The sequence below is a fragment of the Sinocyclocheilus anshuiensis genome, unplaced genomic scaffold (genome assembly GCF_001515605.1).
Source record: "Sinocyclocheilus anshuiensis isolate Anshui unplaced genomic scaffold, SAMN03320099.WGS_v1.1 scaffold1075, whole genome shotgun sequence".
Classification (NCBI taxonomy): Eukaryota; Metazoa; Chordata; class Actinopteri; order Cypriniformes; family Cyprinidae; genus Sinocyclocheilus; species Sinocyclocheilus anshuiensis.
Genome location: NW_015544163.1, coordinates 722,095 through 736,389, shown reverse-complemented (window position 1 = coordinate 736,389; position 14,295 = coordinate 722,095). Strand labels below are relative to the sequence as shown.

The window sequence follows — 14,295 nt, the reverse complement described above, 5'->3', positions numbered from 1 at the left end:
TGAGATAAAACATCCTATAGCATCATAAACCTGGTTGTGCAGAGAAGCATTCAACATCGTTTCTATCCGCCATCAGCCTACAAATGGAGTATCAAAGAGAAGTGGTTCTTCCTGTTAGAAACGTGCTGCTTAGAAAAAAAGCTCTGTGCAACACTTTCAAATCCTGCTGAAAGAGCAGAAACACAGGGGAAGGAGACGCCAGGAGTGTAGAAAACCACTAGCGCTTTGTAGAAAACAACTAGCCGTACGTCTGAAGTAAAAACTCAGTGAGTTGAGACGCAAAAATACAGATTTGATACAGAAAGTCACACGAGTAAAGAAAAGTAATTCACTACAGATGATATGAAACTGCTACTGAGTGTGTGTGTGTGTGTGTGTGTGTGTGTGTGTGTGTGTGTGTGTGTGTGTGTGTGTGTGTGTGTGTGTGTGTGTGTGTGTGTGTGTGTGTGTGTGTGTGTGTGTGTGTGTGTGTGTGTGTGTGTGTGTGTGTGTGTGTGTGTGTGTGTGTGTGTGTGTGTGTGTGTGTGTGTGTGTGTGTGTGTGTGTGTGTGTGTGTGTGTGTGTGTGTGTGACTGAATGGACGGAAAAATCATTAAATATCAAAAAGAATCACAATTCATCTGCTTTCAGTGGAATGTCTTTACATAATACTAATGAAAATGGAAAAAAACCCCACAAACATTGCCGTCTTGTTGCAACTGTGGCAAATGTGCATTCAGTACTGCAACACACACACACACACACACACACACACACACACACTCACACACACTTCACTGATCCCAGTTGGTTAGAAAACCGTAAACATTGCATGGTCGTACTGGTAAATGTTGGTGTTTGGAGCATCCGGTTGTGATGTTTTGGTGATGGAGGAGGAAATGATGAGGGAGAGGAGCTCAAGCATCCCTGATGTCCTCCAGCGGGGGACTGCGGTACAGGTACTTCCAGATGGCGTAGTAGTGGATGGCGGCAGCAAGAGCCACGAACACGTGCCAGATGGCGTGAGCGAACGGAATCACACCGTCTGATTTGAAGAAGACGACACCCAGGCAGTAGACCAAGCCTCCGAACGCCAGCTCGTACAGCCCGTCTGTGTTACTCTGATCAAAACAAGAACCAAACACAGTTACTGACATGAAAATCATCGAATAAAGTTGTGTTTTTACACATTTGACAAATTGAAAACCAGGCAAAAATCCATAAAACTAAAGGTTCCAAAAAGGAACATTGATGCCATAGAAGAACCATGTTTGGTTCCACAAAGAACCTTTCAGTGGTCAGTTCTTAAAATAAGCATTTTATCTTAGTGAAGAACATTTTAAAACCTCTTTCCATGATAAGCAATGGAAAGATTGTTAAAGGTTCTTCATGGAACCATGTGTGTCAAGTTCAAGGTTAAGTTTAAGGTCAATTCAGGTTAAGTTCAGTTTAAGTTTAGGTTAAGTTCAGGTTAAGTTTAGGTTAAATTCAGGTTAAGTTCAGGTTAAGTTTAGGTTAAGTTCAGGTTAAGTTTAGGTTAAATTCAGTTTAAGTTTAGGTTAAATTCAGGCTAAGTTCAGTTTAAGTTTAGATTAAATTCAGGTTAAGTTCAGGTTAAGTTTAGGTTAAATTCAGGTTAAGTTCAAGTTAATTCTACATTGGCTACGTTTACATGCACAATTTTTGGTTCAATCGGACTGAATTCATTCCGATTGATGAATCTGAATGTAGTGTTTACATGAACGCTAAAGAAAGTGATCGGGTTGATGTGCGCGTTTATATGTCACAAGCTTCAAATCGGAATTCTTTTTTTTTTACATGCGCACACTGCACAAATATAGAGTTTCTAACTGTTTGCACATAATAACCACTCTCCTACACGGTTTATTTATTTGTTTTTAACAGCAGAATTAATATTTATTAATTTATGGATAAATATACATATAAACCGCTGTGCCGTGCTGCTCATATTTATCACACAGTAAAAATGCCCGCGCCCAAAACGGGTTGCCTGTGGATGAAAATCCAAAACAAGGACTGGTGGGAGGTTGTCCTGATCCACTTCACAGTTGCCGAGTGAAAGGAGAGTTTTATAATGACAGGACATGCATTTATACATCACTTTATTCAAAAGGAAGAACCGCTCGTTCCGCGCGTCATACGTCATTACGATATTTCTGCATCATTGCACATGCGCAGTCCTTTCAGTTTCGGGGTTCAATCCGATCGAGTGTTTACATGCACTCTCAATCGTATTAGAAAAGGAATAAACCACCCCCTTCAATCCGATCTTTTCAGTCCGATTGAGCCGTCAATCCGATTACAAATTGGATTATTTGGTTGCATGTAAACGTAGCCATTTTTACATTTTCTTCAATTGTTTTATTCTACAACAAAAGGTTCTACATAGAAGCATCAATGACAATAAAGAACCTTAATTTTTAAGAGTGTAATCTACTATATTTACATCTCAGATGTGTAAAAGGTACAGAAATAACATTAATAATGTTTTGATGGTGCTGCATATGGAGCGTTGCAGGAATGAAGTATTTTTGGAGGCCGACACCCTGAAACGAGTTCACATTTTAACAATTCAACGTTTTTTTTGAATGGATTTTTGATTTAATACCTGAAATAGGGTCTGTGGTTAACACAGGTTAAGTTCAGGGTTAAGCTCAAGATATTGTCATGTTTTATTCTACAAAAAAATACACTAGCAATATGCCCCTGTGATTTTTTTCTGAAACTCTTACTTGTCTTGAAAAAGGCAGTTGCTAACAAGTGTCCAAATGGGACTACATTAAACATCATCCCACTGAACAGACAAACTCGTCTACTCACTAGTCGCTTTCACAGCCTCATTGTGTTTAGAATCACGCCGTTGCAAACTATCCTACCTCAAACTTTCAAGGAAAATGTTTTAAAATAAAGATTAAAAAAAAAAAGAGTTGTTAGACGCTTAACAATGGTGACGTTGAAGTCGTTGTGCAGTTCATTTATAGCCAACGTTTAGCTTTTTACTTCTGCTAACTGCATTTAGGCTTCAAAATTCATAAACGTTGTGAAGATTTGATGATGAACATGTACGAATCGTAAACTTTTGTTGGTCACAGAGGTTATTTTTTTTGCAATAATCCAAAAGCCAAAGGAAAAGTTGAGCTTTGAATGCAGGGAGTTTTATTTGGTTATTTTTTCAAGCAAGTGTAACTACTGCTCCTAACCACAAGGTGGCGTCAGTGTCTGTGACATGAGACACATGCTGTATTTGGTATGTAATGAACACAGAGCTGCTGCTGTTTTTGACTCAAACATCATGCAAACCCGAAGCAAAGGTTATCAATAGTGATTACATTTCAAAGCATCTCTGTTTGCTTACTACACCGAACCCAAATCTTTATTGTATTGCACAATGCACACTGTACACACGTGCTGTATTTATACTGTATATGTAAGGCTGAATCTCACAAAAGCTGTCAAACTATGCCTGGATCATATTTCACCTAGAAGTCAAAAGAAAACAAGTAATAATGAAAATTGATATATGAATCATATGAATATAGGATTATATTATATTTTTAATGTTAGTATTGTTTGTAATACAGAAAAAAAAAAAAAAAAAACTGTGGTTACAAGACATTTATAAGTCCATTACATTAACGTAGCTGTTACACTACAAAAAATAAAAAAAATTGACACTTTTTATTTTTATCTCAACTCATGAAAAATAATCTTAAATATTAAAAAAAAAATATATATATATATATTTTAGAATAATTACAAATATGAATATTACAGTAATTTTTGTAAGTAATACATTAAAAATGACTGGGATTACATGAAAAGAAAACACATCTCTCAGTGCATTATATTAATACACTTATTACAATACTTAAATTCCAAAATTTATTTTGTGATTAAACTCTCCTAACATGTATATTTATATATATATATATACACAACAGTTCGTTCTGGTTCTGAAATCTGATTGGTTGAGAACCGTGAGATATTGTACTGGTATTGCTACAGGAACTCCCTTTCACAATGTTGTATCACTCCGCTTGTTCTAGCCGGGTCCATTTTTTTAATTTTTTTTTATTATTATTCACTGAGCTAATCGTAGAGTACGTTAGTTAATATAAGAAGAAACGTCTAGCTTCGCGGTCTCTCTCTCTCTCTCTCATTTGGATGCACGTCTTGCCGCATTATTTCTCACTAATAACCTAACTGAAGCAGCACATGCCCTTGATACTAAAAGTGACGCATGTTTAACTGTTAACTTGAGCTTTGAATCCTTGGCGGAAGGAAATAGTTCCGCACAAAAGAGGGTTTTATTAGGCACTCCGTTGTTTCTTGTTTAATTACACACATGTTCCGTTTAACTGTTGTATAAACGCAATATCACTCTTGTACTCGAGCGATACCGGCTCTATATCAGCGGCTGTGATTGCCTCCGGCCTCGTGCCTCTGGTCTAATCACAGCCATGCTGATAAAGAGCTGGTATCGCTCGAGTACGAGAGTGATATTGCTCATATACAGTATATATATATATATATTTATTATATAACGATTATAAATTGATTTTTGGGTAAACTATGACCTGGAATTTTTTTGGGAGATTCACATGTAATTGTCCATGTGGTAAAGGTTTTATTCAATTCTAATCAGGTGTATCAGTGACTCAATTCAAATGCTGTTGTGTTTGATTCTGAATTGCGGAAATCCCACATCAAGCGTGAGTCGGTTGCATAGTGAACATTTCAGGTGTGACAGGTTAAAGTGAACAGCCTGAGGACTCAAAAACTGGGTCAAAGGTGAAGGTGATCACATTTCCTTCAAGGGAAGGTTGGAAATTTCTTGTGTCACTATAAAACATCATGGTGACTATACATTTAGTTTTCTTCACATCTATAATACAGAAATACTTCTGAAGTCATTTTAAGGCTTTTGTTGATGTTCGATGCACTAACATTTGGATATTTACATCTACACAGGGTTCCCACTCTTTCATGAACACCAGATTCAAGGACTTTTTAAAGCACTATTTATTTAATTTCAAGCACCTATCAAATTCACACCCCCAGCATATGTAGCATCATGAAAGACCTGTTACAGTACTTAACTTTTCACTTACACTTAACATTTACATAAAACATTTCAGAGTAATGAGGTTTTGAATGTGTAGGTTTCATACATTTCGACCACTTTGAGCAGTCGTGTTCAAAGGAATTTAATGAAATCCATTGAAGTCAATGGAGTTCACACTGGTAATATTCAAATACAATTTCTCAAATATTAATAAAAATATATATTCTTGCATCAAACTGGTTTTTGCTGTAATTCTTGTAAAATATTTAAATTTGAGAGAATTTCTCAATTTTTTAATTAATAAAAAATGGTTAAACAGGGCTCTACGCGTACTTTTCTTTTAAAATTAAAAAAAAAAATTTAGGAGCACCTTCTAATCAATAATCAAAAATTCTGATCAAATATTAGCCTTCCCATTACGAGATGATATTTGACTCAAAGTGATTTACAGGGAATTTAGTTTTTACACCTTTGTAATGGCATTTTTCTAACTTTATTAAAAGTATGTCATCTTTAATGTAAAATTCAAAAACATTATATTTATAAGCTTTTTAAAATTTCTAATTAAAACAACAGAATAAAATCAAGTAGAATAAGAATAAGTTACCAATCAAATAAAATCAGTATAAAAAAAATAATTTGTACCACAGAGGTGGCACAGAAGATCACAAAAGTGGCTTGTAGGTGTATTTTCAGATGTTTAATGAAGCTCAGAGGTGGCATGAGTGGAGTTTAATTCATAAATTCATGTTGAGGTTAATATTTTAAATATAAAATTTTGAATATAGAAATGTTAAACGAATTAAATAACAGAAAAGATCCTTTAAAAATGAAAGTTAAACTGCCAGTAGGTGGCGGCAAATCATTGAGTTTATCACTGAATCATTCATTCAATTGATTTGTTCGAACGACTAATTAATTCAGGAATGAAGCAAGTGACTGGCTTTATGAATGGGTAATTTATTCAGATTTGTTTAAAAACGCACATTCATTCATAAACGAAACACCGCTGTGTTTGCTTGGAAATGCGCAGCGGCTCAGCTGTGACTTTGTTTGAAACTATTTTCGTTGATGAAATAGAGCAAAATCAGGCAATAGTGTTGTAGTCAGACAATGCAAGTCACTTAATATTAATTTCTTGTTTAATGAACTGTTGTATTAAATCAATATCACATTTGCAAACTCCCTTAATAATCATTAAAATCTGTCACTCACTCATCGCGATCTCACAAAGTTCCATTATAATCGACGAAGCTCCCTACACTGCACAATGAATCTCTTATTTACACCCGGTCAACACTTTGTTTGCAATAATGAGAGGATTCGTGAGACTGCAGAACTCAGCACTGAACAAAACTCAGGTGTTTGAGCAGTGAGTGGATTCTGATTAACATTGTGTTCAAGGAATCAACAGATTTGTCTGTGATACATTACTCAACGCAGCAAAAACACGTTGTAAATAAGTTAGAAACCTTTGAAGCTCCCCTGAGCGCAAACACAAATATGCTGATCGGGTCAGTCGCACTGGTGCTCCTAAATATTTGTTTTCAAAGTTGCACGCAGTAATTTTCATTCGCAAATACACTGCTTCTCTATAGGTTCATGCAGGGCTGTGCATCAGCTCACACGCTAAGTTTTTTTCTCGCGCTACACTATCTCAACCCCCAATCATTAGCGCAGTTTCGTTTTGTCTTTGACAGCGCATATAAGACAATTTTTGAAATAGCACATTCTACTAAACTAAATTTATTTCAAATTTAATTCAAGCACTTTCAAGGACTTCTATTTGTTTTCAAGTACTTTTCAGGCCTTGAATCCATGCGATTGATATTCAAGTACTTTCAAGAAGCGTGGGAACCCCGTCTACAATCCGTTCTCCGTCCTCTGCAATGACTCCTCCTACACCAGCTTTAAATGGTCAGGTTAATTAGGGGTCTGCTAATTAGTACTTGGCCTTTAGAAGCACATAGATCAGATTAAGTTGAGCTCATAGACTCACCATTGATGTCACCACCAGCGCAGGAAAGAAGCCCATGGTCAGGTAGAACGCCAGCTCCACTAACTTATACCTGCACAAACACACGCTTTAACATCACACACCAATACAAATAAATCATGACAATTAAACATCTCTCTCACTTCAGGGGAATTTCTACAGGTAAATAGTGTTCATTTATTTCATTTTCTATTTTGTGCATGTTTAATTACCCATTCTGTTGTGCTTAATCCACACACAATTTAAGAAATTATTTTACTTTGAAATACAAATGCTATTTATTTTTATATAGTTTTGTATATTCTTTATAGATTTTCTTGAAGGATGTGTAAACCAATATTGCAAATAACACCTTAAAGTATTTTGTAAATATTTTATTTAATAATAATTGTTATTATTATTATTGTTATATAAATAATAATAATAATAATTTATGATTATATTAATAATTTATAAATGATACAAATCATAACATTATAATATTTACTATTTTATTTATTTAAAACGCGTATGTGCTCACTTGGGTGGCTGTATGTGACTGAGACTTTAAAATGCAAAATAATTGTGGCTACCTTAAATAAATCACAACCGGCCAAGTTGTACATTCAACAAAAAAATTATTAAACACTTTGTGCATGCTGATTCTCAATCTTGCCCCTAATTTTAACAATAATAATTTATAAATAATAAAATTAATTATTGTAATATTTAATGAATATTTAATTAATTGTATGTATTTAACTGTATGTGTCCTCACTGTACTGTACGTGACTGGGACTTGCAAAATACTTGTGGTTACTCTACCAATAATCACAACCAGTCTAATTGTACATTCAACAACATATAATTTAACATTTTGTGTCTATTATCAATTTTGCATAATTAAGATACAATGTATCTGGCATCCCCTGACATCATAAGACATTGTGGTGAAGTCAAACATACTTCTCGTGGTAGTTGAACACATAGATGGTCCCGGCGGCCGCCATCAGCCACACAAACCAGCGCATGTGAGCGGCGAGCGGCCCGAGTTCCCGGAGATTGAGCCTGTGGGAAAACACACCCTCATTAGTGCTCATCACACAGGAGTGTGTAGAACCGTAACTAACACACACACACACACACACACACACACACACACAGCCTGCATCCCAATGTGCATACTATCCATCTTAAATTCTATGTGATATTAGTAATTTTCAATACTATTTAGGGCAGATAGGGTGGATAGTATGCACATTGGGACGCAGGGGCACACCCTGATCGATCAACCGTCAGCATGAAAAACCAGCAATGTTTGATCCATTATCGATGCACAGCATGTAAAAAGTCTGATCTTCATGAAGTGTTAGACACAACGAACCATGGCATTCTTTGAATGCATGTAAATATTGTGGTAAATGTTTGTTAAATCATTCAGTGCATGGTGAGATATACATCAAATCTCAAGTGGCCTATTACTTTTATAAATCAGCAATATAATAAAACCAATCAATGGAAGTAAATTAAAGCAATAAGCCCCAAGAAGCCGTGGTTTACAGTGAATTTATAACAGCTAGGGGCGTTGTTAAACACCCTTAGCTGTTATAAACTCACTGTAAACCACGGCTTCACGGGGCTTATTGCTTTTATAAAATGTTTTTTCTATATACGTTGTAAGGTTTCACAAAATAAAACAGAGCAAATAAAGTGTAATGATATTAATAAAAACAGTATTCTTCCACCAAACAATGTAGTTCCTCAGAATCAGTTGAGGTTCCAACAAAGTGGTTGCCGAGCAACACACAGAAGTAAACAAAGGTGTATGTTTGTAGTGTAATTTACTTCGAAAATTTAGCTTCGAACGTGGCTCAACCAATCAGAATCAAGGACCGGAACTATCCGTTTTATAAGAACAAATAATAAATGCAAATAAATACAGCATAAAAAAATATGCATTCAAATAAATACAATTACATTTATTCTTAACAATAATCAATCACCATTAACCATTTTTGTTACTTTTGTTAACTGTACATAATATTGCAGAAACTGTATAGGTAGTATAAGATACTTAACATAAGCATTCATATATAATTAAACTCATCATTTACTGGTACATTGGATATATAGTACATCCAGTACCTCCATTTTTATACATTATCAATTATCTCTTTATATTAAGTTGGATATGCGAGTATATTTGCATTAGGTTATATTAATATACTATATAACCAACATCAACTTTAATTATTTATATCGTTACAAATTGTAAAGTATATTATTGCACAGCTCTTATCTGCTAAATGCAACTATAAGGCATGAAGATTTTAAAATATACATCAACATCGTGATTTTCTGTAAAGCTGCTCTGAAACAATGTGTATTATAAGGACTATATAAATACATTTGACTATGAAAATGAAGAAGTTTCCACATTACACATGATTTTGTACAGTTTCACTCAGCAGCCGGCGTTAATTAAAGATGCTGCGTAATAGAGGTTAAATCTCACTTTACTGCTGTACTTGAGCGCTAAAGCACACTGAATTATTCACACTCGCAGAGTAAAGTGACCAAACGCTGCCACGCTTCAGTCACACCACTGTGACACTGTCATAACGATAGTGCGCTTTTTAAAAACTGTTATAGCCAAAAAATCAATAACTTCACAGAACCACGCCGAAAGGAGCCAAAAATGGCACATGTGAATGCATTTTGACACAGTGACTCCACTTCCGCAAGTGTAAGATTGTTAGATTGGAGATAGTGTTACAAATAAAATGAGGAAATGCATCGCTTGTGGATCCTGAAGTTTAAGTAATACACAGAAGTAAAGACTATATGGCATATTTAACATTAGACACAGTACCGAGGTATGGGATAATACCAAAGTACCGAATGCTTACCGTATACCTTATTTACGGTATCAAATATTTCTTCAAAGAATCTGATACTTTTTTTGGTTGTATTAAATTGATCAAAAGTGACAGTAAAGACATTTATAATGTTACAAAAGATTTCTGTTTCAAATAAATGCTGTTCTTTCGATCTTTCTATTCATAAAATAATCCTGAAAAATAAAATGCATCACGGTTTCCAGAAAAATATGAAGCAGCACAACTGTTTTCAACATTGATAATCAGAAATGTTTCTTTAGCAGCAAATCCATATATTAGAATGATTTCTGAAGGATCACATGACACTGAAGACTGGAGTAATGATGCTGAAAATTCTGCTTTTTATCACGGGAATAAATTACATTTTATAATATAGTCACATAGAAAACTGTTATTTTAAATGGTAAAAAATATAAAAAATTTTCGATCAAAAAACAAATATAGCCTTGGTGAGTAGAAGAAACTTCTTTCAAAAACATAAAAAATTGTACTGATACCAAACATGGTATTACCAAGGTATCATCTCTAAAAAAAAAAAACGTCATGCCTAGAGCTGATCCGTGCTGGTCGCTGAGGGAATACATCAACTTAGTGCTGTGGATCGCCAGATCGGCTTTCACCGTGGACGCAAAAAATGTTGTGTAAAAAAAATACACAAAATAATGTTCTTTTTAGCAGCATCATATGACCCCTTTAAACATAAAGTTGGTAGTTTTTTATTTTTTTAAGATGTATTTAACTTTTGAAATCTAAATGCAAAAGCAATAAATGTGTATAAAGAAAACATACCATGGTGTATAAGAGGCAGCGATAAATAAGTATATGGCGACTCTATCACACATGTGGAAGCAGTGCTCCATGGTCCTGAGAAACAAAACACACAGGAGACAATATTAATGTGAATTGTGGTCACACCAGAGTTTGTGTACCATGTGCCCTGAAATATCATATGATGATGCATATTAAAGTTGATCAATAGAGAATCTACAGAATCACTATAGTGGTCAAAGAATACAAACCTCTGTTAAGAAAAGCTAAATGATTTGCACTGTCGTGAGAACTGAAGTGCAGTTAAGGGAATAGAAAATGCTGTACGATGGCAAACATACCTCATGTGGCTCTTTTTCCAGGAAATGATGTGAAAGACTGTGGAGACGAGGAACAGAGCGATCAGACCCATGCCGTACACCCAGGCCGTGATCCGCTCCCAGCGGTCATCAGACAGCCGGTGTAAGAGAGCCATTCCCACGAACGCCGGCACAATCAGCAGCTGCAGGCCAGAGTTTGAGGAGGAAATCAGCGTTTCATATGCCAACATTTAGGAGTGTCACATGACACTCCAAATAAGCACTTAGCTGGATCTCTTTAATTCTATTCATTAAAGAATGAATGTGCGTTACGGCATGGGTGTAGCAGTTGGCCGCGTGCTCGTAACATGTGGGCTGGTAACGGCGGTTCACAGCTGCTCGGGTGTTCATAAACCTGAAACACAACAAACGACGCATTCATATTTAATAATAACAGAGCGGAAAACAGACGACTTTCAACTGACATACGTTTGGACCAGTGTTGTTATCGTTAACTAAAATTATCTTTGAAATTCATCTTCATGGGGAAAAAAAAAAACTGAAATAAAATAAAATCTAAAAAAGGTTTAGTTATACTTTACGTAAATATTCCAGTTAGTTGCCAAAATTACCAAAACTGAAAATAACTCAAAGCTGATAAAATAATGAAATTAAAAACATATTTAAAAAGATTAAAACAAAGACAACTAAATTAAAACTGTAGCTAAAATTAAAATGAAAAAAAAATAAAAAAATAAATAATAAAAAAAAATATATATACACATATATATAAATCAAAACTAATTGTGAATATTAATAGATAATATAATACTATATATTAATGATACTAAACACCATTATGACCATATTCCAGATGGACACAAATTATGTAGTGACCAATAATGTTTAAATAATGGTCTAAAAAAAAATAATAATTTCAAAAGGTTTTCATCATGAAAAACAAATGCATCCAAATGTTTCCAAAATACACACTACAACATTTCTACATAATAATAAAAATAAAATTAAACTCAATTAAACCCTTGTTAGGAGACAGAATCAGTCTAAAATATAAATAAATTTTTTTTTTTTTAAATAACATATGCATGTGTGCATAGACAACACCCTGTGACTCATTCTGAGCCGGGTTTTTTTACCTTGTTAGGAGACAGAATCAGTCTAAAATATAAATAAATTTAATTTTTTTTAAATAACATATGCATGTGTGCATAGACAACACCCTGTGACTCATTCTGAGCCGGGTTTTTTTTTTTTTATTTCTCTCATATCTTTCACTATCACCCCATCAGTAAATGGACACTAGCCTCATAATCTGCAGTGTGACTCATGCACATGTGTGTGTGTGTGTGTGTGTTTGTTTGTTTGAGTCTGAAACTCCTCAAGGATGCAGCAGTGATGTCAAACATGGTGGTGTGTGATGCAGTGGTGCACGCTCATTAAAAACACACACGCATCCGTATCCATGCTGCATTCCCCGCTCCCTGCGTCCCAACACCCATGCGGACCAATTCTGACACTGCTGATGTTTGGAGAGCAGATATCAGACCAGAAAACCACAATCAGACTGCAGAAATGAATCTAGGAGTCAGTGTAGAGAATATGGAGACAATCTTATTTCAATGCAACGTCTCATCTCTAAACTGCATTTTTACTGGCATGATCAGACCACAGGACATGCTTTAAACTCAATGTGTGTTCTGATCTATAAATAAAGCATGCATCTACAAGAGAATAACAAATAATAACGATATAAAACCTATAAATGGAATGCAATATAAACATGTTCAGGTTGCAGGATGAACTTTTTATCCCAGTGCATGGTCTGATTTCTGCATCAAGAATAGAGTTTATGGTCTGATCTGTGATTATGCAATATACAGTCAACAAAAACACATGATCTGTAATCTATGCATGGTTTTATCTCCAAAATAGAAAGTCAATAAAAAACCTTATTGGCTTGATTTGCACTGAAAATTACATGATCAGACCACAATAAATACGGTCTGATCTCTTAATAGAGAATATAGAGTCAGTAAAAAATACTCCGCTTTCTATGCATGAACTGAATACATTAAATATCATGCATTATTAACATAAAAGCATCACATCAGGATGTGCCTGTATGTCAGTGAAAAGCACAGAATAAATAAAGATGCAGGATCTGATCTCTGGATATAGCTTGAAGATGCATGATCCATTCAATATCTGATTTCTGATCAAACAGACTGCATAAATGAACAACAAACACATAACGAGCAATAACAGAGAGATCATACAATGCATTAATAATCATAACAGCACTTAATCGGACCCGTTAGCTGATTAGCCTCTGTACTCGCCTCTGGAAACTATTAACTCTCTTCATCTCGCGAAATCGCAAATAAAAACAAATCTAAGATCAGTAAATCAAGCAGATGATGAAAATGAATCAGATGTCCGAGGCCTGCGACGAAATCTCCATTCACAAAAATCAATCCCAGACTGAAACGAAACGCGCCCGTGGCACCATAACTGCTCAAATACACCCTAAATCATCCATAAGACGCTGTTTTGTCACATCATTTCATCTCGCGTCCGCTCCCTCTCTCTTTCTCTGCCTTTATCCCTCTTTCTGTGAATATCGAAAGCCGGAGTTGTACAGTTTAAGCATTTTTAGGCACACCTGATTGACGGGGCCTTCAGCCAATGGGAGCACGGTCGATGCGTTCGACCAATCATCGGCGGGAATGCTATCGCTTTGTTGGACGCAGCAATAGAGGGCGGGGCTTATGGTGGCGACAGAGTTGCCATACCTGTTTGAATCGTGTCCTGTTATTCAAAAGTGACACTGAAAAGGACAAATGACGCTTTCCTTTGTCAGTCAGCTGAAATATAAAACGATAATTATTAAGTGTAACTGTAACCTAAACCTAATGCCATGAGCAACAAACCACTAATTTCCTTATTTCTAAAAATGTACCATGCTTTTGGACATGCACAATCTTTAAATTACCTCGGAGTAATTTGTAAATACCGTGGTATATGCATAGTGTAATCCAGGGGCGTAGCCATCATTTCAGAAGTGAGGGGGACAGAAATGTTATATATATATATAATAAGATCAAATACTGGACAAGTCAGCTAACTTGAATTATACTTGACTGTATTTGGTCCTCACAAAGACACAAATGATACATAGATGAGTCAGTTTTGTTCTGGGGGTCCTTGAGGATGGTTCTGAATTGGACTGGGGTCCGGTACGCCAAAAGGTTGAGATTCACTGATATA

General features: G+C 35.3%; 1 protein-coding gene across 2 annotated transcripts in view; it reads right to left on the bottom strand.

Moving 5' to 3' along the window:
- Positions 1-560: 560 nt before the first annotated feature.
- LOC107695694 (monocyte to macrophage differentiation factor-like) overlaps positions 561-14,295 on the bottom strand; it is a 26,801-nt gene continuing 13,066 nt past the window's right edge. The window contains exons 1-7 of one of the 2 annotated variants that reach the window (XM_016495702.1): positions 13,368-13,949; positions 11,341-11,422; positions 11,050-11,210; positions 10,730-10,804; positions 8,007-8,108; positions 7,065-7,134; positions 561-1,100 (exon numbers count right to left, since the gene is read on the bottom strand). In XM_016495702.1, the coding sequence (XP_016351188.1) occupies positions 897-1,100; positions 7,065-7,134; positions 8,007-8,108; positions 10,730-10,804; positions 11,050-11,210; positions 11,341-11,422; positions 13,368-13,393 (720 nt within the window). In that variant the 5' untranslated portion in view covers positions 13,394-13,949 and the 3' untranslated portion in view covers positions 561-896. Of the gene's footprint in view, positions 1,101-7,064; positions 7,135-8,006; positions 8,109-10,729; positions 10,805-11,049; positions 11,211-11,340; positions 11,423-13,367; positions 13,950-14,295 lie in introns of those variants that run through there. The other variant, XM_016495701.1, reaches the window with a different exon arrangement.